Genomic DNA, 25,356 nt, shown 5'->3' on the forward strand with positions numbered 1-25,356 from the left:
TGACACCAATATGATGCCAGTACTACAAACTTCACAGGTTTCAAATAATAGTCAATGAATAATAAATATATTTTTAAAAATGCATATGATTCTAAAATAATTTAGAAAACTGTATAAAATCAAGAATAAGGTGATAAAAAATGGAATCTCCAGAATGTCTACTTTTTGACATAATTTGTTCTTTAACAGTAATTCTAGAAGGTATATTACTTATTGTGAAATATTTTTTGTTGTTCCCAAAGCTAAATAACTATGCACAGAAGGATTACACACGATTAAAGGCAATCCGCTGATTGGTACGTTGGCAGATCTGACGTCACCTTCGCCAAATTTAGTCCCGCCCAACTCAAATCGAACAGAAGAAAACGGAAGAACAATTAATGTAAAAATTCTCAAATAAAAAAGGGACCAATACCATTTTTTCTAATGAAGGCATCACAAAACCTACAGATAATGACAAGAAGAAAATAATGAAAATTAGTAGACAGGGGCTTTAAGAAGTCATTTAAACCTGTAGGGTGATAAACTGTGGGGCAGGGGTCTTTTAAATCTGAATGGATGTGAATGGCCTTTGCTCTTGTTTAGTTCATTTTTTTATCCGCCCAGGCCAGCTGAAATGTTGTGTGCCCTGATGGGCACTCCCGGCCTCACTGAGCCCGTTCTAGAAGCAAACCGTGACTTAAAGCCGTCAGCTGTTGCGTCATTTCAGAAAAACAACAGAAGCATCGATAAAGAGCTTCAACTGTGCCTCAACTTCTCCATCACCTCGAGCTCATTTACACGTCTAACACCCCTGCCTCTGCGGGAAGGTTAGTGACCCCTGTCCTGATGAATGAAGCGAGAACAGTCATCAAACCAATCACATTTTCATGTAATTAGGCTCTTCAAATAAATATACTATTTATCCATAGAAAGTACACATTTGGCAATAATTTGTGTTTTTATTTCTGACTGCCATCACAGTACACGAAACTTCTCCCGTTAGAGCCGCTGTTTAAAGCAGTGGAAACACGTGGAGGCACTGAGAGCTACGTCATCGCTGGCTCCGCCCCGCACGTCCCTGCTCAGCCTCTCGTTGTGTGCTTGTAGCTTTAGCCGAGGAGAGAACAAGTGCCCAAAATTGGCTTCGGTCGCTATCCTTTTAAACCTAGACGCCCACAAGACACCTCTCACGGTTAGGGATGGCCTCCGCGACCTCCGATGCGTCCGAACAAGACTCCGCCAAAGCCAGCGACCAAAACGGCGCGGTAAACGGCGAGGAGAAAGACGAGGGCCTGCGCGCTCCGGATCAGGAACCGGTTGATAGCGAGAGTGTTAAAATGGACGAGAACTGCGAGCTCGACGGAGGGGAGAGGGAAGAAGAAGCCGCGGCCGCGGCCGGCGAGTCTGCGGAGACCCCGTCCAGCGGCGATGGGTCAGGCGGAGGAGAGGGTCAGACGGAGGCAGAAATGGACGCTGAGTCGGAGGAGGTGCTGAAGAAATGCCACGAGCAGAAAAGCTCCGACAGTGCGGAGTGCTCGGCAGACGTGACGGGGGAGCTAAAGCAAGAACAAAGAGAGGAGAGCGTGTCTTCACCAGCCGAGTGCGCCGCGAGCAAAGGTGAAGAGTGCCAGGACAAAACTGGCCGCGGGATCAAGAGGAGAGCCAGCGTGGAGATGTCGTCCTCCTCGGACGGAGAACCGCTCAGCAGGATGGATTCAGAAGACAGGTTTGTACATTTGACAAACAGGGCTGACGAGCAACTGCGCCCGCCTACTGATCACTGGTCTCACGTAAAGCTAATTCACTGCCAGTAACTGTGAAAAGGCCAGTTCTCCACGGCTCTGCGTGCAGTGTAGGGATGAAAAACCGGACACTGTAAAATGCGGCGGACCTGACTGTTTCGGTCATGAGCCCGGCGTGTCCGCCGCTGTCGCTTTTTGTTGTTCTCAGTGTGAACTAACTCTCTCTCTCTCTCTCTCTCTCTCCGGGTCAGCTGCTCTTCGCTAGTTGCTGCTGCTGCTGCTGCTCGGTGCCAGTTAGTTAGCTCACACTCGTGAAGTGGAGAGAACGCGTGATGAGCAGCGACTGTCACCGCATTGTCTCGCTTTCCGTGTTGTTCCACATCTCCGCTCTGGAAAGGAGGGGAAACCGTATTATTATCGCTTTTATCTTCAGTTTCTCAAACTTTTTATGCCAAATCGCCTTACCGCTCAGACTCCCATCCAGGGTACAGAAAACCGTGTGGTCTTATTTTTAGCTCTTTATAATTTACTGAATTTAGTCACCATTCCTAGTGTAAACAGATAGAAATGTTTAAAAATAAGTCCCTCAATCAGAATAGAATTACATTTCTATACATGTTAAAAGTAATTTTCCTACATGCACCATAGCACTGGACATCTTAGGCCCCAGTTTGTAGATTGCCATTAGACCTTTACGTTACATACTTAACAAAGATGGTTCTTCAGGGGTTCTTTAGTAAAGGCAGTGCTTCTATTTAGAACCACGAGTCCTGTATGGAACAATTTAAATGGTTCTTTTCATGGTGAAATGGTTCTTCAGATTGGTGGAGAAAGTGTATATAGTTCTATATAGGAGCTTTTTGGAAAGGGTTCTATTGTTGTTACGATGTCAAGCTTGTAATAATAGAAGAACCCTTTTTGGTGCTATTTAGAACCTTTTTCAAAAAGCATTCCATCAACCTTCTGAACCTTCTGCATCCATGGAAGTTAAGAGGTCCTATTGAATCATAGCTGTTATCACTGTTAAGTGTAGTTCATCCAACATGAGTGTTGTTCTTCGCTCATGTCGTTTACTAACAGCAGTCTTTTTAATCAAACGCCTACACCTCGTTATTATTAAGTTAAAACAGAAGTAAAAGAAGAGAGGAGATTACAATATAGAGGCACTCTTTTGCGAAAAAAAAAATGCATTCTAAAAATGTGGCTCTAAACAGGCGTTACGTATGTTTTTATGTATTGTTAATTAGCTTGTTGTATTATTACTATTCATTAATGCATTTTGCTGTTATTTATTCTTTTAATGAAATTACACTGCTACAAGGTCATGGGAAAACATCACTGGAACATTATTGTCATAGCAAGTAGCATAAAATGTGAAACTGAGGAATCATCCTTGATTTAGCACTGCTGACCAGGCTGCTGAGTGTGTTTCACCGTTCAGCTTTTTGGTCAGCTCTTGTCATGGGGGACCATGTTTGCGATTCTTTATGATCAAGGTTATATGCAGCTCTGAAAACGGCTTCATACCTGAGCACATACTTAACCCAGGTATATTAGTCTTAACACCCAGGTCAGTCTGAATAAGTTTCTTCCTGCTTTCTTGCTATCCAGCACACTGTCATATATTCCTGGAAATGAATGCAGTGGAGCAATCTGGAGCAGCAGGAAAAGCACTGCGTGAATAAGGCCGTGCTTATCCTTATGTTACAGATAGGAACGCTGGAGAGTCGTGACAGTCCTACCTCTGACTATTGCTGAGATATCACTGTGGCTTTGTCAGGAAAGGAACATTTAATGACGTTAAAAAGGCTAACCGTAAATCAGTGTTGTTGGCGTGTCGTATAGGCAGATTATCCTTTTCTCTTTAGATATTCTGCTACTGCATGCTACTTGTGACTCGGTAGCTTTTAGCTTGATAAACATAAGTTTGTTTCCCCTTGGACAGATCAAGGCTGTTTTCACACCTAGTTTGTTCTTAACCAGAATTAGCTTTTTTTGCGACATTTGTACTTTTTTACTGCTTGTTTATTGGTCAGACATTTTGCAGGGATAGCGGCTGCTCTCTTACTCTCTCATTTGCCACCATTTGAGCCAAGAAAAGTTCTACTGTACAATAAAATAGAGACGCTCAATGTCAATATGTATCACAGTATAGTTGATGTCTGCTTCTTTATGATTGGTTTGTCATTTTCAGATCGCTGATGCAGTACGTTTCCTGATTCATGTGCCAAAATTAAAGGCATTGCTTCGCTGTTGTTTTAGTGCTCATCTGCCGTTAGTAGTAGCAGCTCATGCTGCAAGAACGATATGACCGTCTTTCAGAATTGGGACGCTAAAAAAGGCAGGTTATGCGGATAGTACGGCGCTGACATGCTGCTAGAAGATGAGCTAAAGAAAAGGTTTGATGGGTCTGCACCAAACAAGGCAGGTGTGAAGCAGCCTACAAATAATGTACAGAAGCAGATGGTTTCATAAAATAGGTAAAAGTGGCAGTTATTTGAATGGCTTTTGTGAGTATTTGTTAGCCCTAGACCATACTATTTTTTTATTATTAAAATGGTAAATTCTATGTAGTACATTGTAGTACAGTGATTTTGAATATGATTTAAATCTGAGTTAATATTTTGTCAAATAATCTTTAGTAGTCATATGCTGAAAACCTTTTTGTACCCTGAAACCCCAGAAAATGTGAAATGCATGCAATGCACCATTTTCCTGCGGTTGCTCGTGAAAAATCATGACCTATTTTTTTGTGAGCTTGAGAAATGGCTCCAGTTATGATGTAGATCCTGGTTACATTAGAACAGACCAAATGTCTGTGAATGTTCTTATGTAGACATCCCTTAAATGAATGCAAAAACTGCTCCCAGTTTTGCTGGCAAGGAGACAACATGAGTTAGAAAGGTTGTTAAATGTTAATTGCGCTTCTGTTGGCTGTCAGTCAGCCAGCAGCCCTTTGCACCAGCAGTGAAAAGACAGTGCTAGAAACAAGTGGCTGTCTTTATGGCAATAACATTCCAGCCAATGTCATCCCATATAATGCAGAGAATTGTACTGAAAACTGCCTTAGAGACAAAGAGCACCACTGGTAATTACTTGGCACCCCTGCTGCTATGTCACCCGTAGTAAATGGATTGTTAAATATAACTTGTAGCTCTACCTAAGGCAGATGAAATTGTTTTAACTCCTTGTTGATTTCAGGATTTCTGGATAGGCATTGGAAAGTGTTTTGCTATTTGATCATCCTCTTTTCATCCTTGATGCTGTTTAGATACCCAAGTAAAAAATGCATGTGATGTGCTTGTAGTGTTTGTGTTGTCGCATCTCACTTAAATACTCCATACTATTAAATAAATATGCTTCTTATTGCTATTATTTATTTTCTTTTTTATCAGGGCTTTATAAACGGCTGTGTCAAAGACAGCAGAATCCAGAAAGTCTTACTGTTAAAGAAAATCTCAGAATACACCTGTGGTGTTTTTAAATATTATAAACTGTAGAACAAAACAGATATTTGAGTATCGTTCCCATCACTATTGAGGCATAGGTCATTAATTTAGAAGATAAAAGTAGTTGCTTGTGAACATTTTGTGAATCTGTGCAGATGTTCCCATCTTCCATAGCATAATGTTTTAGATAATATCCTTTAACCACGAATGACTAGTGTCTTTCACTTCTGTTTCTAAATAGTTAACATCTGCAATTTTTTTTTACGTTTTTTGTTTTGAAATTGGAAAATGGTCCTCAACAGAATTCAGAAAAAAAAATGTTGGTTGCATGTTGGGTGCCTCCAAGGAACACCACCATGAACGCTTCTAAGGGGATTCATCACGTGAGCAAGTGCCCCAAAAGTGATGAGGTATCATCGTGTAGACCTGTGTGTTGGATGAATGCTGTAAGCAGGCGCATGGCAGAAAGAGTGAGAGAGCAGGAAGAGGAGCCATGCTAATGTCTAACAAATGCCATGTCTGGCCTCTGTGGACATGTTGTCCACACGTGCACGCCAGCCCTATCCCATAATCAAAGCTACGAGGGCATGTTACAGACCACAGAGTGGCCTAAGCTGCTGCTGACTGCATTCTGTAGAAAGAGCATCTGATTTCTAGGCTACGTTTCAGACCATTAGAGCTGGTAGCAGAGTCTGGTAACAGTTAAAGCCCGGACGCTGTCAGAAGTTCACACGTTTTGGTTCCAGCAACGTGAGATCGAAGGGGAAAGATGGAAAATTAGTGAACTGTTGCTGATATTGAATGTATGGGATACTACAGTTCATATAGGGATGGTTTTAGTTGGCACTTTGTTTCTGTCTGAAATGGTTAGCTTTCATGTTTAATTTACGCCTGTGCCCGGTGACGGTTTATCGAGTTACCATGGTAACAGCCCCCAGTGCCAAAAAAAACTAACAGAACAAAAAGGCTTGTTTGTTTGTTTATTGATTTATTTTATGCATACTATAGCAAGACAACAGTATGCAGTATTCCCACATGTAAATAACTTCTATATCCTACATTAATAACACATTTATTATACCTAACATGTTGTAAAAATGCAGCTGTGCTGGTTAAACATGGTCTGCTGCAGCCAGGACATTTAAGGACATCACACCACAGCGTGAGGTTTCAGGCTGAAAAACTGCTTTGGTCTCAGGAACAGCATGAGTAAAAACGTCTTAGCTTCTGTTCGTCAGGTAAAACGTCTTTTCTAAGGCAAAATGACTTCAGAGAAGAAGGTGAAGGGATAAGATATGCAGCCACAAACTTTCAAATGGTAAAGTTCTCAACATTCGCAGTCCTATCCTGTCTTTGTAGATTAATTACAGTGTGGCCAAATTAAAGATGACAGTATATGACAACCGCACTGCGGTATATCACAACTGAACTGCGCTTTTATTTGACAAAGATTAAGACCCACTCGCAGGGTATCTATTTGTTTCTCCCACACCCGCTTTATTATGAGCCACTGACAGAAAATTACGGGACTAAATGGTCCGGTAATTTTTCCCCCCAACCCAGTTTATCCATGGTTATCTAAATAAGAGGACTCTTATGGCACAGGCCTAGTTTGGTTAATAAAACGTTTGTTTCTTATGAAGAGCCTTGGTACATGACGCTACGTAATTGAACACATTTAGTTTGCTTGAGTAGAGATGCGCTAGTCTCACTTTTCCTCTCCCGATAACGATTCTGATAGATGAATTCAGAGTATGGGTCAATACTGAAAGCTGAATTGTTCATTTTTAGTGGAAGCAGTTACGTGGTTTGCAATACTTTACTTACAAACTAGAAGTACGTGAAAGTGTTGCAGATTTAGAACACCATCCCTAATGAAACCAGTGAAATTTACCCATAAATCCAAATCCTTTACGTTTTGAGTGAACACTTTTTATGTTTAGTCCTGGGTCCTGATGGAAAGACAGAAGGTTCAGAAACATTCAGTGTATCCAGTTTCAGGCTAACTTTAGCTCTCATCTTTGTGTAGTTTTATGTTTTTTTGTTTGTGTGTGTGTGTGTAGAAGGGACAAGTGTCCTGAAGCAGCCTCTATTATTATCCCACCCCTTGCGCTAAGGCACAGCCTGGTGCATTGTCTCTCATGGATGTGTGCAGTCAAGTTTGAAAAGGAAGCGACAGATGGAAGCTTCTGGAGCTGTGTGCAAGGCAGTCTTATTCTGCCCTCACTTCAAACCTGTGTGTGTGTGTGAGTGAATAGCAGCTGAAGAGGGACAGCGGAGCCCCCTGATGGCCTATTCACCGATTCATTTGCTTTCATGGTACTTTGTTGACATGTCTTTGTCTCGGAGAGAGGCCAGGAGCCATTCTTTTTTTCACTGGGACGCTCCACAGCTGCACATGCTCTGCAGAAAGATGGAGTGTTACAGGCCTGAGTGTGCCAGAGTTTGGCGGGAGTTGTCTGCTTTGGACCTGTTAACTGTGCAAACACTTATGTATTGTGAAAGAACATGGCGAGTGCCGCAGTTGTAAGTGGCACAGTTCGTTAAAAATACCCTGTAATTTAAATTTGTTTCCGTATATTTCTTTTTTGTTACTGCTTGGTTGCTCTTGCTGGACTTTTGTGTGTGCGTATGTTGTAGATAGTACAATAGGATTACACACTTAATTCTCATCCAGGGGCCGTTTGCACCAACAGGTCTTTACTATGATGGTTTTAACTGCTCAGTCGGTTTATAGCTAAGATCAGTTTTCAGAGAGGACTTCATACTGGTTGCACAACCAAAATGAGGCTGGCTTCCGTGAATACTACATGAAATTAAATTGAACTTGCATCGTATAATGCAAAGCGTCCTGCAACTCAGTCATAACAGTTGCAAGCGTCTCAACTTGGTGAAACAATGAATCAAAACAGCAAAAACGTATCACCCGATCATGTCAGATGACATACTTTAAACCGACTGAGTCCACTGGATCAGTGGACAAGAATATAACAAGATGGTTTTTGGGCAGTAGAAAAGGAGACCCCCCCCCCTCCTTTCTGGAGGGCCAAGACGTTCTTGCTCAAAGCTTATATAATTTGTTTCTTGTCATCACAAAGAAGCCCAAAGGAATTAAAAAAATTAGGAAAACTTTATTTAAACACAACGTTTTACTTTATTGTTACCAATGATACAAGCTAAAACAGAACAATAATAAATGTTGAATAATATTGTTTTATATTTCTGTCATGCCATCTAGGTGTAAATGACTCACTCCTTGGGTTTCTTGCTAAAAGCACTCCAAAAGTGCTAGAATTGGGCAGGTTAGAGCTATAATCACATCAGCATATGACCTAAATATAATATGTAGTTTTACTGCAGCAGAATTCTCCAGGGGAAACACTGAAAATGCAGTGTAAATGTAATGTGACAATTTCATAGTTGTCTAGGAATGCTATTAGTTATTAATTTTCGTAATTTGCCATACAGTATGCTTCCCAAGAATGAACGACTCACCCCCCATACTGCTCCAACGATGCACGTAGACCTGTGTGTGATTTACAGTGCTCAATCTGTAGTGTCCCTCTGTCTTTCTGTGTGTTTCAGTATCAGCAGCACTCTGATGGACATGGAGAGCACTGCATCCAGTGGACGCTCCACGCCAGCCATGATGAATGGCCATGGAGGGGCAGCTGCGCAGTCTGCCAAAGGCTCATCGTACCCGTGTTGTTGGGACCAATGTCCACTGCTCTTCACCAACAGCCCGGACCTTGCAGAACACATCCGTGGAGTCCATGTGGACGGCCAACGTGGAGGGGTCAGTCTCGCGTTCCTGTCTCTTCATGTCAGCATGCCAAAAAGGTTCCAGGATATGTAAACTAAGTTTGACCGTTTGGCCAAAACACTTCAGTGATAAAGGCTTAGCCCTTAAGAAGCTGGAACTCTAAACATTATCAGAGGCCTTTTTTCCACTGTCGAACCAAATGGTTCCCAGGGCTGTACAGCGCCGTTCTGTGCTGGTGTGGACTTAGGAGACCGTTTTCGGTTTCTTTTTCCATCTGCTGTGTTGATAAATCAGAACCAGGAAATACTATATAAAACTACACATACGAGTTGCTCAGTAACGCGTTCGTTTCCAGCTGTCACTTGATTTTGTGTTCTCAGAGTCTTTATTTGAGGGGGAGCCTTTAGCCTGCTAACTAATGTTACACTAGTGTTAGCCTAGCCCTGCAGGCTACAGCTCAAAAGGCTAGGAATAGGGTTGATTTCTGCGTTCTGTCACTCTAACACCAGTCATTCGACTTTGCTTTCTCAGACATGAGCACGTGAGTTTTCTATAACACTCAAAGCAGCAGAGCACCGGTTACATGATGATGAGCTAGCGAGGCTAGAGAAGCCGGTTAACACTAGCCTAGCTAGGAGACTACAGATCCAAACACCATCGAACAGGTTTAATTTTTGCACAATACAGATGTAAACATAGAACCAATCAGTGAATAGCCACGTCATTGCATTGTCCCATTGAACTGTTCTGTGGCCCAGAGCACGGTTAGCTAACTATGTTGAAGAGCATGGTTTGTAAGTGTTCTGTGATGAACCGTATGCGTGTTGATCAAATATTCCTTAAATTTGATAATAACCGCGACAGTGCGGCTCCGATTGATTAGCCTGATTTTAACGTCTCCACACAATGCAAAAAATCAAAGGGGGAAAAAATGCAGTATTGCAGTCTCAGTTCTAGATTCAATATGAGATACGTGTGTTCATTTATTTTTTTTTGTCCATAAAAATCAAACCCTAAATCTGTTTTTTTGTGTTTACAGCTGTTAGCTTAAGATACTTTTAATTTCTATCCTTGTCACACCAGTGGCTAAACTTAGCTGAGAGAGAAGCCTAAACCACCAGCAATTCCAGCCCACTGATGCTGCACTGAGGCAAGTTTGGAGAATAAAGACTCAAATCTGAGTGAATGAAATTAAGTGACTGGTGCTGGAGTGGCATAAAGACAAAATCTTTCTAACTATTAAAGTTACAGTGGGAGCTTATTTCTGTTTCTGCATCTGTTCAAACATAGCAATGCTGTTTAGTATAGTGGGGTGAACAAACAAACAAGGCAGCAAGAGGACATTTACAGTTTCTTTTATTTATGACTATAAAGTAATTTAACGTTTGAGAAAAGGCAGATGAGCTTGTATTATTTGTAAATTGTTAAGTAGGATTATTAGTCATATAGAAATTATGTAGTGACTTTTCTTCCCCTCAGGATGTTTTACATGCCTTGTACTCATATCTAAAGTTTAGAAAATTGTGTAATACTTGCGGCCTGAATTTCTAGCTTCTGTAGTTCCTCTTCACTCTCTCTTAATCTGTTTTGGTTATGTGTGATTGCTATAGAAACTAAAACCAACAACATCTCACCCACAATCTGCTGAATCTTAATTAAGCGTTCTGAGTTAAACTAAAGCTTGCGTAGTGTCTTGGTAGATACGGCAGCCTAACATGATTTGTTACATTGTACGAGTGAATGTGTTCTCTGTGGCAGGTGTTTGTCTGTCTGTGGAAGGGCTGCAAAGTGTATAACACTCCTTCCACCAGCCAGAGCTGGCTCCAGAGACACATGCTGTCTCACAGTGGGGACAAACCTTTCAAGGTACGATTGTGCCTCAAACTGGCATGCACACACAGTCACACAGCACAAAACCGATGCACCTTACCTTACATTTTGCATGTTAAAAGGTATTTAGATGTGATTTGTTGCAAAATACCCTGATATATTGGACTTAACCAATTAAGTTTGAAATTTGATATGCCACAATTAGGGCTGGGCGATTAAACGATAACGATAATTATCGCGATATAACTTTTCCTCGATAGAGCGACAAGACATGTTCGATAAATGTCCGATATAATACGCCGTTCTCACACTTCCACGTTTTAGTGAAAACCTTGGTGGCGTTTTCTACTGCAAGGAAAGCGACACTACTCTGCTGTCGCCAGGAGAGGGCGCACTTCCGAGTTTTTCTACATGATTAGAGAGGGAGGGGGCCACGAGTAAAAAAAGGGTCGCCAAATATACTTTAGCAACGGCTGAAACGCGGAGTTATACAGTCCCTGTTTGAGTGGAGCGACCGGCGATCTGTTCTCCTGTGACCGAGTGATGAGATCAGTGGTGTAACTATACTGTCCTATGGTGAACTCACCTTTCTGTACATCCTAACCAGCTTTATTGGTGTTAAATCACAATCCTCACAACTACAGCGCTGTTACAGCGCTCGGGCAGTCATATTTTAGTATTAGTGCATTCACAAGCAACGAAAGTGAAAGAAAGAAGTGGGTTAATGTGAGTTACAGCCCTTATTTAAACGACAGTACACTGAGGAAGCTGTGAGGCATTGGAGAGCAGGAGAGTGCTATCTTTCCAGGCTAGCTGTTTTTATCAGCAGGCTAACTTGAAGCAGCGCTCCGTCACTCCACAACACGGAGAATTGATGATACTGTAGATCAAACACGGCACAAAAGCACCGCTTTCAGGACTCCGTTTGTCTCGTGTTTGTTATTTTGCGGTTCACCACTTAAACTACTACAATAGTATAGAGAAATCCAGTCGTCTAGCTGGTGTCTGAATACAGGGGTAGCCGAGCGCTCGGCACCAGCTAAAAATTTTCTTAAATTATGACTATTACAAAATAGCCATGCTTTTCCAGCTGGTAAAAACAGCTCAGCAGACACTCTCTCCCACTCTCCCATGACACATTTGTGAAATGTTCCACTGTTTGGTGACTGTCGTGTTCCGACCGTAAAGGAAAACAGCAAATAACCACCCAGGAGCAAAAATCTGCCTTTAAAATAAAATAATGATTTGACATTTATCGCGATATGTATCGATATCGAACGATATGAATTTTGTTTATCGTGATAACATTTTTGGCCATATGGCCCAGCTCTAGCCACAATACTAAAATGTGTAGTATTTTATTCTCATACTAGACATCTTCATCTTCACATCATATGGTAATCACCACCTGATATGTAAAAATCATCTGGTATATCAGTAATCATGTTTAAGTTTATAAATATGTGGAAGGACCCATACTGTACAGTAAGGATCTTGTTTTGTCTCTGACATCAGGAAATCTGTAAACTATTAAAATATTTTAAAAACTGAGAGAATAATGGCATTTTTATTTTTTATTGTCTTCATTGTCCCATTTTGTTATTAATTACACTGTCTCTGTTTTTTTTCAGTGTGTAGTCGGAGGTTGCAATGCCACTTTTGCCTCCCAGGGGGGGCTAGCACGCCATGTGCCCACCCACTTTAGTTCACAGAACTCATCCAAACTGTCAAGCCAAGCTAAGCTGAAGGAAGAGTCACCTTCTAAAGCAGGCATCAACAAGCGCAGGAAGCTAAAGAACAAACGCAGGAGGTCATTACGTATGTATCACTGTCCCCACCCAACTGCCCCCTCCAGCCCCTGTCCTATTTCTCTGTTAGATGCTATTTCAAGTTCTGGATTTCATGTGCCTGTGTTTTAACTCTGCCTCTTCTCAGCTCGGCCACATGACTTCTTTGACGCACAGACCATGGATGCCATCCGTCACCGTGCTATCTGTCTCAATCTGGCAACCCACATTGAGAGCCAGGGCAAAGGCCACAGTGTGGTGTTTCACAGCACGGTAAGTCTGCAGTACATAATCCAAGCAGTAGAGGGCAGCACTAATACACACGCTTCTTTTTTCTGTACTGTATGTCTGCTACGAGCTGTTTTAAGTATTATTTGAATGGGACTAATTTTACATGGGGAGGTGCATAAATGTTATCAATACCAGAATGTCTGTTATTTTAGCCGTGTTTTAATATGTTTAATCAATAACACATCTGCAGTGATTGTGGTGGCTTTTACTTACTATAAAATGGGCCGTATAAATAATCTCGGGTTATATTAATCCCATGGGAATTGACCGTCGAATATGTAGTCATATGTGGGAAAGGAGTTTGCATCCTTTTTTTCCTAAAGAATTGAGGCACTTAAGGAAGTATTCTCTGTGGACCAAATCAAGCCGATAAGTACTGGCCTACCTCAGCTAAGTGTATGACACCAAACTTTAAACCAAAACCTTTAAATGTGACAGGAAAAAATGGCCACTGTAGTTTGATTTTATGTGGTGATTTTGATGGTTGACCATAAATTCCACACTGTCAAAAAAGGGTACTGTACAGGTTCAGTTTTTTTCAAGGTACAAACAATGTAAACACTTCGAAAAAATAGGACAGTGGGAAAAATGTAATTAAAAACAGCCAGCAGGTATTTACAAATCCTTTTTTTATACGAATTCAATTGAAAACAAGTACAAAACTGTTTTTTTTTATCTTTTTTTTATTATATATATCAGCTTATTCTAAATTTTATGCCTGTAACATGTTCCAATAAAGACAGAACAGAAGCAAGTTCAGCATTGTGTTACATCATTTTTCCTTTTAACAACATTCAGTAATCGTTTGGGCGCTGAAGACACCAGGTGTTGCAGTTGTGGAAGTGAAATTCTTTTCCCATTTTTGCTTGATGTAGCTCTTCAGTTGCTCAACAGTCTGAGGTCTCTTTGTTGCGCTTCATAATGCGCCACACGTTTTAAAAGGTGACAGTCTAGACTGCAGGCAGGCCTGTCTAGCAGCTACACTCTCTTACTACAAAGCCACACTGTTGTAACACACCCACACATCATGACAGACACTGACTTTTGACCTTTGCCTTGGTGACAATTGGAATTGAATAATTTCTCTGTGGCCCGGAGAACATGACATCAGTTATTGCCAAAAACAATTTGAAAGGTGGACTTATCAGACCACAGCACACTTTTCCACCTTGCATTAGTCCATCTCAGATGAGCTTTAGCCCAGAAAAGTCGGTGGATATTCTTCTGTATTCTGGATATTGTTGATGTGACTCCCGCTTTGTGGTTAAGTTTGTTACTGAAGCGTCTTGGGTTTTAATGCTGTGCTGTCTAAAGGATCAAAGGTTATTAGCGTTCAATATCATTTTTTGGCCTTGCCCTTTATGCACAGTGATTTCTCCCAATTCTCTGAATCTTTTAATAATGTTATGGACTTTAGTTGGTGAAATCCAAAAATTTTTCTTTGCAGTTATGCATGGAGAAACATTCTTAAACTGCTGGACTATTCACTGAGCCTTTCAAATGCTCTTTTTTACCTAGTCATATTAGCATATGTTCTTACCTTTGGGGAAAGTTCCAAAACAGGGAGGGGTACCCCCCCAATGAGTCCACCTCTCTGGTGGAAATGACTAATTACACACAATGTGAGGAAGAACATTTTATAAAGTGGATTGTGCTTTGGACCTGTACAGATAAATCGAGCATGTTGAAAGATTTTTCAAGGAGAACTCTGCAAAAACTTGGTGAAGCACGTCTTCCAAGGATGCAAGTGAACTATCTACTGTTGTCATCATATCTTCATCAGTATAATGTTAATTTTTACATTGAACCAGATCTTCTTTTAGAGCCTGTGTGTGTGACGGTAATACATAAAGATGTCTGACATCATCCGAAAACTCTGTAATCCGACCTGACACCTCTGACTTGTAAATCATTAGTTAAGCAGCATGATTTGCAGCAGCGCACGCACACCATATTTTTTTTCTCCTGACCCAGTAATGCTACTTTTTAATATATTAACAAAAATAATTAGATAGTACAGCTTTAAATTGTTCAGTCAAAATGGTTTCAAGCACAGCTCAATTGACATAGACTGCAGTTAAATATCATATTCTGGATAACATGAGGAAAGTGCACAAAATAGAATTTAAAAAAATGTAATTGCTTGGCCACAGGGACACCAGTATTTTAGAGGCATTATATCATGGTTATTATTTTATAGATAGATAATGGGTCTAATATCATGGACATGAAGCTTATCATCTAGGGGATACATTGCCAATAGTATTCTTAAAACCGAAAAGCTCCTGCTATGCCAATATCATGATATCCTGGTATTGACTATATATCACACAGCACTACCAAATAATACTTTAATTTTATGACTTGTATTACATCCTATACACTTCGTGGACTATGACAAGTCATCTCTCTGATGTATGGGTGAAAATCTTTAACCTTACAATTTAATTAGATTGATTCTTTAAATTTTAAAAATCTATGTTTGAAATCTGCATTTTAATTTGATTCTCTTGCTATGGTTCAGAAGTATATAAAAAATATATTATTGACTGAAGGAACTATTTACGCAGTAGTAGAGTATATATAATAACAATACACCAAGTTCTTTTCAATAGTCTGGGAATAGCACCAACTTTTCCCTTTGGACAAATGATGTGTGCATTTTTTTGAATGTTATTATAATTGATTGTAGTCGGTTCTGTTATTGCAGCACTGATGCACTTGAGTTGCTAGATCGATGCATCACAATGCACTGATGCATTATTACACACCTACTCTGACTCAATTGACATTGCTGTGCAGTGAAGACATCACTGTCCCCTCAACATACTGTTTGATGTTCTAGCCCCAATGCAGTCTAGTTACTGAATGATGTAATATTAGCCAGTGGTGTTACCATGTTTCCATTGATTAGGTTGTTCAAGTTAGTGGCTGTGTCCTGCTTTTTACATGCAGAGATGCTGCCAAGTTCTTCTTAAATATCTCCCCACCTCCACAAATACATAAAGACACTTACATTCGATGCTGGCTATAGTTCTGCACAATAAAAGTGAATGTAGTATTGCAAGATTGCAAGACTGACCAGTTATTTAACAAGCTTGGCCCACACTTTTCATTCATGTCTCAGGTTATTGCAAGGCGGAAGGAAGATTCTGGAAAGGTGAAGGTACTGCTCCACTGGACCCCAGAGGACATGTGAGTACTGACTGCAGTCCCCTTTGGTTGGTGTTTGTGTGTGTGTGTGTGTGTGTGTGTGTGTGTGTGTGTGTATCTCTATATGTATATCTCCTTGTATCTACACTCATTGTCCATTTTATCAGCTCCACTTAACACATAGGTGCACTTTGTGGTTCTACAAATACAGACTGTAGTCCATCTGTTTCTCTGCATACTTTGTTAGTACCTTTTCACACTGTTCTTCAATGATTAGGACCCCCATAGGACCACGACAGAGCAGATAGTATTTAGGTGGTGGATCACTGTGAATTGATTCAGAATCGTTCACGTCCGCATCGCGATGCATCTAAGAATTGATTTTCCCCCCACCCCTACACCACAGGACTTGTTCAGTGGTAAGTGGGCCGGATGAAATGGATAAAGGGTGTTGATAAAAGGAGATGTAATTAAGCAAGTTGCTGGTCAGCCAACTTCTGCCATGCACATACAGTTTCTTTTACTTTTAGCACAATTATTTAATAAACATATTCTCTCTCTCTCTCTCGCTCTCTCTCTCTCTCTCTCTCTCTCTCTCTCTCTCTCTCTCTCTCTCTCTCTCTCTCTCTCTCTCTCTCTCTCTCCCCTCTTGTGCTTGAGGAAAGGACCTTTCAGATTAGGCACTGATCCTCATGCATGGTAAAAGCCCATGTTTAATGTCCGCTCTAATGGAGAGAGGGCCCTTTTGCCCATTTAATGCAACATCCACCATCTCTCTCTTTCATGTTCTGAAGGCACACATCTTTGATGTTTGTCCAAGGCCCTGCTTTTCCTCAAATACCTTTTAAAGGGAAGCATTATCTTCTTTCTCGTTGTTTCCAAAGCAAAGTCAAGATGACCTTTTCAACGTGTCACCATTAATGACTCCTAAATTACATTCAACTGGAGTTGTTTGGGAGGCTTTACCTTACATGTAGGGATGCGAGTAATACCCAGTATAAATGTTTTCATTGGTTCTGTCATAGTTATTGTATTTGAATTATTTTTTTACCCTTTAAAGTCCTCGCTGAGTAAAGTACATTTGTGCCAAGTCAACCTTTGTTCATGGCACTGTGATTTTAATTGATTGTGATTCATTGAGTTGCCCACAGAGCTGTGGCATTTCTGTATGTTTGCCTAAATTTCCTATTTATTTAATTCACCGAACTAGATACAGATACTGTTGCATAACTGACCTGCATGTAGTGTGAACAGCCTAGTCATAGTTATATTGATATCTTGATAAGATATGACTCTCATATGTTCCAGTAGATTGGTGGTTGTGTGTGACAGAGGGAGAGAGAGTGAAATCCATTTCTCTTGGGAGCTGCTATTCTGAGACACACATCAATTCGTAGCTGGAAGAAGGGCTGGCAGCTCTGTGATAACCCTGAGAAAGTTTGAGTCCTGGGGGATTGTGTATAAAACACAGATTTCTGGGTCACCAGAACAAGAAAAACAACACTCCTTTGTGGAATAAGGTTAAAAAAGCCCCTTGTTTCTAATAATCTCTCTGTGGAATGTTTGTCAAGGAAGTTGGACCGAGACATGGGGCTCCTAAAGTTTTATACACTAACATGTGGAAGGCTTAACCTACACTACAAAACGTTTCACTTAATTTTGTGCTTTCGTACAAATCTTCAACACCAAGTGATTCTGCAAGTTGTGAGGAATTAGGTCAGTCATCTTCTGATGTAAAATGGGCAGAAACCAAATCTCTGTTCTAATCCACATCTAGAGCCATCGCAGATGCTCCAGTTGTTCGTTACAATGTGAGGAATGGTCTAATTTTGGACTTGAGTGCGCTAGCCGAGCTAGATACTGAGCCGGCCTCATGTCCAAGTCTTGATGTAAGAAAACAGATACATAGAGGGCCAAGTATTAATATATCACTATTTAATTACAATTATCATGTGTATTAAGCCTATTTGTAAGACAGATTGGACATTGAGAAGCTTTCCTAGTGCATAAGCTGGTGGTGAGGCTTCTTGTTCCACTGACTTCTGTCAGGAGTGGCTTTGGTAAAAGTTGTTGGATAACGTAGTAAAGAACACCGCTGGTCCACATGAGAGGCTGGGCTTCGGTTCTCTGTCCAGGCACTACTACTAAACTCTCAGAAACTGCACCTTTCAGAGTACAAACGCTGACACTGGGGTGGTACCCACAAGGGTATGTCTTCAGTACCTTCAGTCTTCAAGGAACATAACTGTTCTGTTTTCTATAGCAGTTATATTTTTTAAGCTGTATTGACTCGCCTCATTTTGACTTCAGGTATTGCATTTTATTTTTGTACTTGAAGTTGTGCTCTTCAAGGTACACTATTGGACTCTTAAGGACACCTTAAGGACCTTTTGGTAGCTCATGAATGTTAGAAGGGTATGATATTTTACCTAGACCCTTTTTCTAACCCTGTAGTGTGCCAGAAAGAATCATACGGCAATCCTTCTAACACAATTGTAAGTCACTCTAAGCGCATTCTTGACTTTCTCATTCAGTGCCACCATCAGCTCTACTGGTAACTTTTTTTTCACGTGTGCAGTAGTGAAAATTCCACCATTCCTCTCTCTTTCTGCTGCCACATCTCTTGTACATGCTGTATGGTCGTTTGGACTGTTGTAATTCTCTCCTTGCAGGCGTTAGCTCTTCCTCCCTTCCCAAGCTTCAGAACTCTGCTGCTTGTTTTCTCACTCGTTCTCTCACTCACAACCACATTACACCTATTCTTCATGATCTCCACTGGCTTCCTGTAATGTGCAGCATTCATTTAAAAACTCTTCTGCTCACTTACAAAGCTCCTTGTCTGATCTTCTCCTTCCCCATCACTCCACCCATACTCACTGTCTTCAGCTGATTTACTAACCGTTCCTCCATTCAGTCTTCATAGTTTCGGCACTCAAGCGTTTTCAGGATTTGCTCCTTGTTTGTGGAATTCTTTTCCTCCACTAAGTCTGGTAGTCTAATTCTCTTTCATACTTAAATCGGTCTCAAAGCCCATCTCTTCTCTCCAGGCCCTGGATCATCCAATGTTTTTTATGAGTGTGTGCTCAGGGACAAGAGCCACCAGAGGGACCCCACAAGCAATTATGAGAAAATCTAAATAGCTGTTTTGACTCGAGTTGGGAACGTTACTTGCGCAACAGTGAAAAACACTAATTCTAACTGTCATTGTGTTAAGGCCAATCAAATTCCTAATGCTCTCCATGACTTTTCTAAACGACCACTTCATTTTCCGTTACACTTCCAATCCAGTTATCCGATCTGCCATTGCCTTGTTTGCTGCTTTTTGTCTTTATAGACATTTCAGTTCGATTTTAAGTGCAGCAAGCCATTGCTTTTATTCAGGCAACTCTATAACTACTACAGTGTACTGCTTATAGAGTGAATTATTTGGTGTGTGTGTTCACTTGATTTCACTTTCGATATGTTTTATAATATAAAGCAGGCATGTCAAACTGGTGACCTTCTGGCCCAAAGTGCTGCAGAGATTAGCGTTTACCCTCATCTAACGCTCTGAATTCAGTTCATGAATTCGGCTTGCTCATTAGCTGAAGAGCTGAATCAGGTGTGTTTAATGAGGCGTTGTGCTGAAATATGCCGTGTTTTGGCCCACGAAGACTGGATCCTGATACATGTGATATAAGTGAAATGATCCTATGTAGGGTCCTGTGATGGGTTGTGAACAATATTCATGAAATCTGCTGTTGTATAGTGTGCAAAAGATCATTTGGTGTTAAAAGCCGCATGTATGTAGAGGGCATGAGAGTAGCATTTATTTGTAGCCCATACAAGACCTTTTAACTGCTGCTGTTTGCTCTTGTGGCCTAATGGCCGTGAGTGAGGCACTCTGAAGCCGTGTCCTCTGATGTTAGACTTTCCGTATATAAAGCTCCTCCTTTTCTCTCCTCCTTCTCTGTACAGACTGCCAGATTCATGGGTGAGCGAGAGCGACCGGCCACAGATGAAGACCAAAGTGGTGCACCTCTCCCAACTGCCCCAGGACACAGCTGTGCTACTGGACCCCAATATCTACAGGTCAAGGATAGCAAAGATGCCTTGCTAATTTTGGTCTTTGGGCTAATACACTTCATTAGTGTCCCTATAAAAAAGAGACTTTGTCAAGCACAGGACCTCTTCAAATCCGTCAGGGTGGGCGATATATATGATATGATATCCTCATTATGACAATTTACCTCAAGTTGAGCACTCACTACTTTAATGTTAATTACAAAGAGCGCCCAAAAGGCTCCCAGGTGGCATAGCCATCTAAAGTTTGGTCTTATTGTTGGGAGATCAAGTGTGAAATTTGGTGATCACGTCTTAAGTCTGAGAAAACATGCCGTGTTCAAAAGTAGTCTTGGAACACAATCATTTTTTTTTATTTTTATTTTTATTTTTTTATGTATTAGGGAGATTGTGCTTTACCATATTCAAAAGTACAATATTTCAGCTGTATTAGAACTTAATCAACCAACAAACTGGAAAGCTTTCACCTAATCTCCATTTTACTTCAATACAGATGTTGGGATACTTATCCAAATGCACATGTTCTACTACCATGCTACTTCTGGACAGCACACACCTGACTTAATTTCAGTAACATTCTGAATGACATTGCTTCAGAAAACTTGAAATGTGCGTCGAATTGTCAAATATATGACTGTCAAAAATATTGTCTACTTTATAATTCCAAAATCAAGCATGAAAAATGCACTGAAGAGATGAAAAGAGACAGGAAGTGTTAAAACCTGCCACACACTGACCATCCAAGAGAGAAAATCCAGCAAGCCTGACTAAGCATTCGTTGTGCAAACTCTTGCACTCCATGCCTAGAAGATTTTAAGCTATCATCTAAGCTAAAGGACATACTGACCTAAATGATATGCTAAATGTTAACACACATAAAGGGAAGAGGCGCTGTTTGTCTCACCTATGTTTGAGTACTTTTATTGGCCTTTCTTACATTTTGAATCAATTTGGGGTCATTTTGAGTTTCAGTTAGTGAATCTGGTCATTATTGCTGGTTGTTGTATCTTTTCTGATGGAAACAAAAGAATAAATGATGACTTTGGCTTGAAAAGTAATAAATAAACAAGACATATATTCTGAGAGTGTCCCAAAACTTTTGAGCGCTGTAATTGGCTCAGCTTAATTTGCTGTCTTGGTTATACCAAATAAACATTGTATTCCAAGCATTACCGAAGACCAACTACACAGACAAGCTTCTACAATATAGTCGTGATATTTGTGAAATAACGTAGTTTTTACATAAAATTTGGATCATTTTCCATCAATTTACTTTTTAAAGTTGGGACAACAGCTAACATACTCATTCCACAACATGCTCCTCATTCCACTGATCGCTTATTGTAATCTAAACTCTCTGTTTCCATTCAGTCATTCAGCTTGGCTGTCAAAATGTGACTGACACATAAGCATATCCTGATAACAAGAAAACAGGCTATAGCTAGCTAGCATTTATCTTTACCTCACACAGATATGAGTGCTGCACACTGATAATACGCTGAAAAATGTCCTGATTCAAAGTGTACCTCAGATCAGCTTATATTAAGCAGGTTAAATTAAGTTCTTACACACAGTAATTGTTGATGTGTCATTATTTCGTTCATGTGTACATTTGAATTATGTAAATTTACAGTTACCATTAAGCAACTTTTTTCCCAGTACAGGCTTGTGGTTGAACAGGGACCAAAGAAATGAAATGGCTAACATTATTTAAACAGAAATGATACAGGGGTTGGCAACTTGCTGAAGAAGAGTGAGGTAACCCAGACAAGTTGTCAGTTTAGCTAGGAGCCTATAGCATAGCAAGTTATTTAGCAAACTTTTGACAAGGGCTTTATTCAAATATTCCTTGAGTAGAATTCACTTTTTGTACAGGTGGCGACAGTTATTTACTGCATATCTCCCCAGTTTTTAGCCTCTCATTTTTTAGTATCTTACATTTAGTTTTTTTTTTTTCCATGTTCAGTTGCTAGGCTTAATCCCCCTCCTTAGTTTTCACCTAACCCAAGCTTTCTCTGAAAAGGCTGATAATATAATGAAATGCACAACACCAATTCCAGTTTCTTCTGGACTCTAGGCTCACAAGTTATATAGTGATTTCTCCACCAGATGGCACCAGTCACTGCAAGTAACAGCAGTAGTCCATTAATCAGAGGATATGAGTTTATCACTGGGCAAACAGAACATGATTAAATAATTAAGCTAAGTAATCAGGAGGTTGTGTCGAGCAGCTCTTACTTAATGTTTCAAGCTGGATAAGGCTAGTATATGACACTGGTACATGTAGCAGTATTTGTTTACCCTGCTGTCTAGTAGCAAACTAGTAGACAGTTGACAGGTGAGTTTCTGATTAGAGTTCACATATTTCTGCATGAACAACATACTAAATACTATTTATCTCTCAAGTTAGAGAGCAAGAAAAGTGATCACTTTTTGTTTTAAACAAATAGATCTGGAGTGGTCATTATGCTTCTTTGCTGTATCCATTGTGATCTTGTACAAGCAGGGCTGTGATTAACTGTATAATCCCCTGTTCTTTCTTATTTGTGCTTTGTGAGGAGTTTGTTAATGTGGCCTGTCTACATGACCTTTGGTTGCTTTGGAATGCAAGGCATTTTGAGTATGTTGGTCAAGGCATGCTTTTTTGTGGGTGGAAGAGTGTGTATCAGTGCGTGTTAATGATTACATGCAGCTCCCTGCTTCCCACACAGCCCACAATGAAACATGCGCTACGGAAGAAAGCCTAGAGAGCTCCACAGACATCTGTAGAGGCTTAGCTTAGCCTGGAATATATGACCCGTGTTCTTCACCTCGTTTACTGATCCTCACATTTGCTTTAAACATGCCACTTACTTCATGTCCCTTTGTGTGTGTAAGCGCATTTGTTTGCCTGACTGAGATGTATGTTTTGCTTGTTTTCAGGATGTTTTTGTAGAAGTGGAGGAGCTCCTTTGTCATCGCCTGCTGACGTTCCCCAACTGAAGTGGACGAATGGATCTTTAGAGGATTTTTTTTAAGGCTCCTACTTGACCCATCAGCTCTTTTTGTCTTTTTTTTCTTTGTTAATGCTCAAAGTCTGCCCACGCATGCAGTGAAATTTAAATGTGCTTTCATCCGTGGAAGAGGAAAAAAAAATCACACAACAGCAAACCATGTGGTGCTTGACTTTTTCTTGGAAGACTCCTCTTTTTTTCTTATACCACCTCAAGAATGAACCTCCCGTCGTCCACAGCCCTCCTTTTGAGCTTTATAGAAGTCTTGTAGACAAGTTTGTTGAGAAAGCGCCCATGTAAATATCCCTGGAGATTTCCTGGAGATTTGTAATATATTTTTGTACTGCAAAATTTTACTGTACTGTAGATAGTTGTAATATTCCACAAGCTTACTGTACAGAATGATGGAATAATTAGATGATTAGCTAATTTTTTAAAATAAGACTGTCAAAGACTAGATATAGTGATCCCATTCTCAGTCCAGCTGTTGTCTCGTACTGCTGCATCGCACTCTGATGATAATAGATAAGGATGATGTTAATCTTAATGTGTGTGCTCTTTGTATGTGACCTCTACTCAAGCTATTTACAAGCCAAGGACCATGCATACATCTCAAATGAATGGTGCTACAGCTAACACTAGCATTTTAGACTTATATAGAAAAGCTTTTAGATTGATAATGGTGGTGTTCTATAGTTCATGGAGAACCCCAGCCCACTGTACTGTTGGATCCTAACTTTGTCTTTGTAGTAAAGCAAAAAAATGATGTACGTTTTGGTATCATTGTTTTGTGTGTTTGTTTGCATGTGTGTCTCACGCTGAGTTTGGTGTGCTGCTTAGCTCCGAAAGGCAGCGATCTCTGAGTGAATCCAGTGACGTTCATTGTGCGCAGGTCTAGTGTTAGCACTGAGACCAGCCTGTAAAAAATCTCCTGGTTCTGACACAGGACTCTTGTTTATTGGGAATGCAGAGGCCAGGGGCATCTGGGAGTCATTTCTGTCGGCCCAGATTTGCAGGCGCTGGGTAGGAGGGGCTTGATGAAGAGCCTGCCAGAGGCCACGGCTCAGCGACAGCTGCCCTGGCCAGCCCTCTGCAAAGACCAGAGGACCATTACTGTCCACTTTTAAAGAGCTGCCATAGATACCTGTCTGGTACACATGGTTTGCCAGCAGCGATGGTAGCATTTTGCTTTCCTTGAATTTCACGTTCTTGAATATCACGTTCTTGAATATCACGTTCAAAATACTACAGTACATTTAGCTCCAATGTTATATGAAAAGTTTTGAATGACAAAAAAAAAAACCACTGTCTCTCTGTCTCTGTCTATCTGTCTGTCTGTCTATCGATCTATCTATCTATATAAAGAGAGAGAGTTATTTATTTTTAATATATGCACACACAATCTGTGGAAAAAATATAGCCAAATGGTTTCAGCCTGATCATGTTTTTCAACTGTTAGATGCTATCAGTGCTGAGTGGAACAATATTGACTCTTCTTTCTGTATAAGACTGTCGACAAGTTTACCCGCAACTTCAACATTTAACGAAATCAAAGGCAAAAGCTATTTCATCCCATCCAAAGTTTTTTTGTCTATTTGTTTAATTTGTGCTAATTTACTGACTAATGATTTGTTGTTAAGACCATATATATGATGTCTTGATGTGTGTGTGTGTCGTGTAGTGGAATACTCCACTGAAACAACAGATGGACTGTTTATCTTGAGTAAATGAATTAAGTGTTCATGAGTGCTTCCAACCAATTTATTATGACTTTATAATACAAAAAATAAGAAAAAAATCACACCTTTAAACATTTCCCTACATCCTCACCAAATTCCTCACAAAAATGCTCTTTAGCATTTTTTAAGAAATCATTCATGTTACTTGGTCATGCACATTTTTTGGTGAACTGTGACTGTTTTGTGCATTCAGGCTGAGACAGTGTTGTAGAAGAGGATGGGAGTGCTGTGAGGCAGGAAAAGAAGTTATGGAAAAGGCCCTGTCTGACCCCATTTCTCCAGGCAAAGGCCTTCCTACACTACTCTCTTTTGACCACTATTCAAACGTCTGACGTAAATGATCCTGGCCACTCTATTAAGATTTTTGATACAGTATAATGTTTCACTGCACTCCGTGTAAGAGGCCACATCCATTGTAATGTGTTTCCCTCATTTGTTCCCTTGCAGTTACAAACCTTAATGAATCAAGGTTTTAACATTTGTTTGTTGGAATGGACCTAATTCTCTAATTCTGTACAGTGCAGGAACAGTGGTGTGAGAATACGAACGTTATAAATTAACTCCC

At 40.4% G+C, this 25,356-nt stretch overlaps 1 protein-coding gene across 1 annotated transcript; it reads left to right on the forward strand.

Moving 5' to 3' along the window:
- The first annotated feature begins 1,076 nt into the window (after positions 1–1,076).
- On the forward strand, positions 1,077–23,818 carry aebp2 (AE binding protein 2). Its single transcript, XM_036577025.1, has 8 exons — positions 1,077–1,708; positions 8,759–8,969; positions 10,695–10,802; positions 12,398–12,584; positions 12,702–12,826; positions 15,972–16,039; positions 19,955–20,068; positions 22,982–23,818. The coding sequence occupies exons 1-8, from the start codon at positions 1,182–1,184 to the stop codon at positions 22,992–22,994; spliced, it is 1,353 nt and encodes a 450-aa protein (XP_036432918.1). The 5' UTR covers positions 1,077–1,181; the 3' UTR covers positions 22,995–23,818.
- The last annotated feature ends 1,538 nt before the right edge of the window (positions 23,819–25,356 follow it).

Source organism: Colossoma macropomum, unplaced genomic scaffold, assembly GCF_904425465.1.
Source record: "Colossoma macropomum unplaced genomic scaffold, Colossoma_macropomum, whole genome shotgun sequence".
Classification (NCBI taxonomy): domain Eukaryota; kingdom Metazoa; phylum Chordata; class Actinopteri; order Characiformes; family Serrasalmidae; genus Colossoma; species Colossoma macropomum.

Bases quoted from the DNA above. Each gene is read 5' to 3' on its own strand.
- aebp2 (XM_036577025.1), top strand. From the start codon at position 1,182: ATGGCCTCCGCGACCTCCGATGCGTCCGAACAAGACTCCGCCAAAGCC. The intron at 1,709-8,758 runs GTTTGTACATTT...TGTGTGTTTCAG, and splicing joins AGGATGGATTCAGAAGACAG to TATCAGCAGCACTCTGATGG. The intron at 12,827-15,971 runs GTAAGTCTGCAG...TTCATGTCTCAG, and splicing joins GTGTGGTGTTTCACAGCACG to GTTATTGCAAGGCGGAAGGA.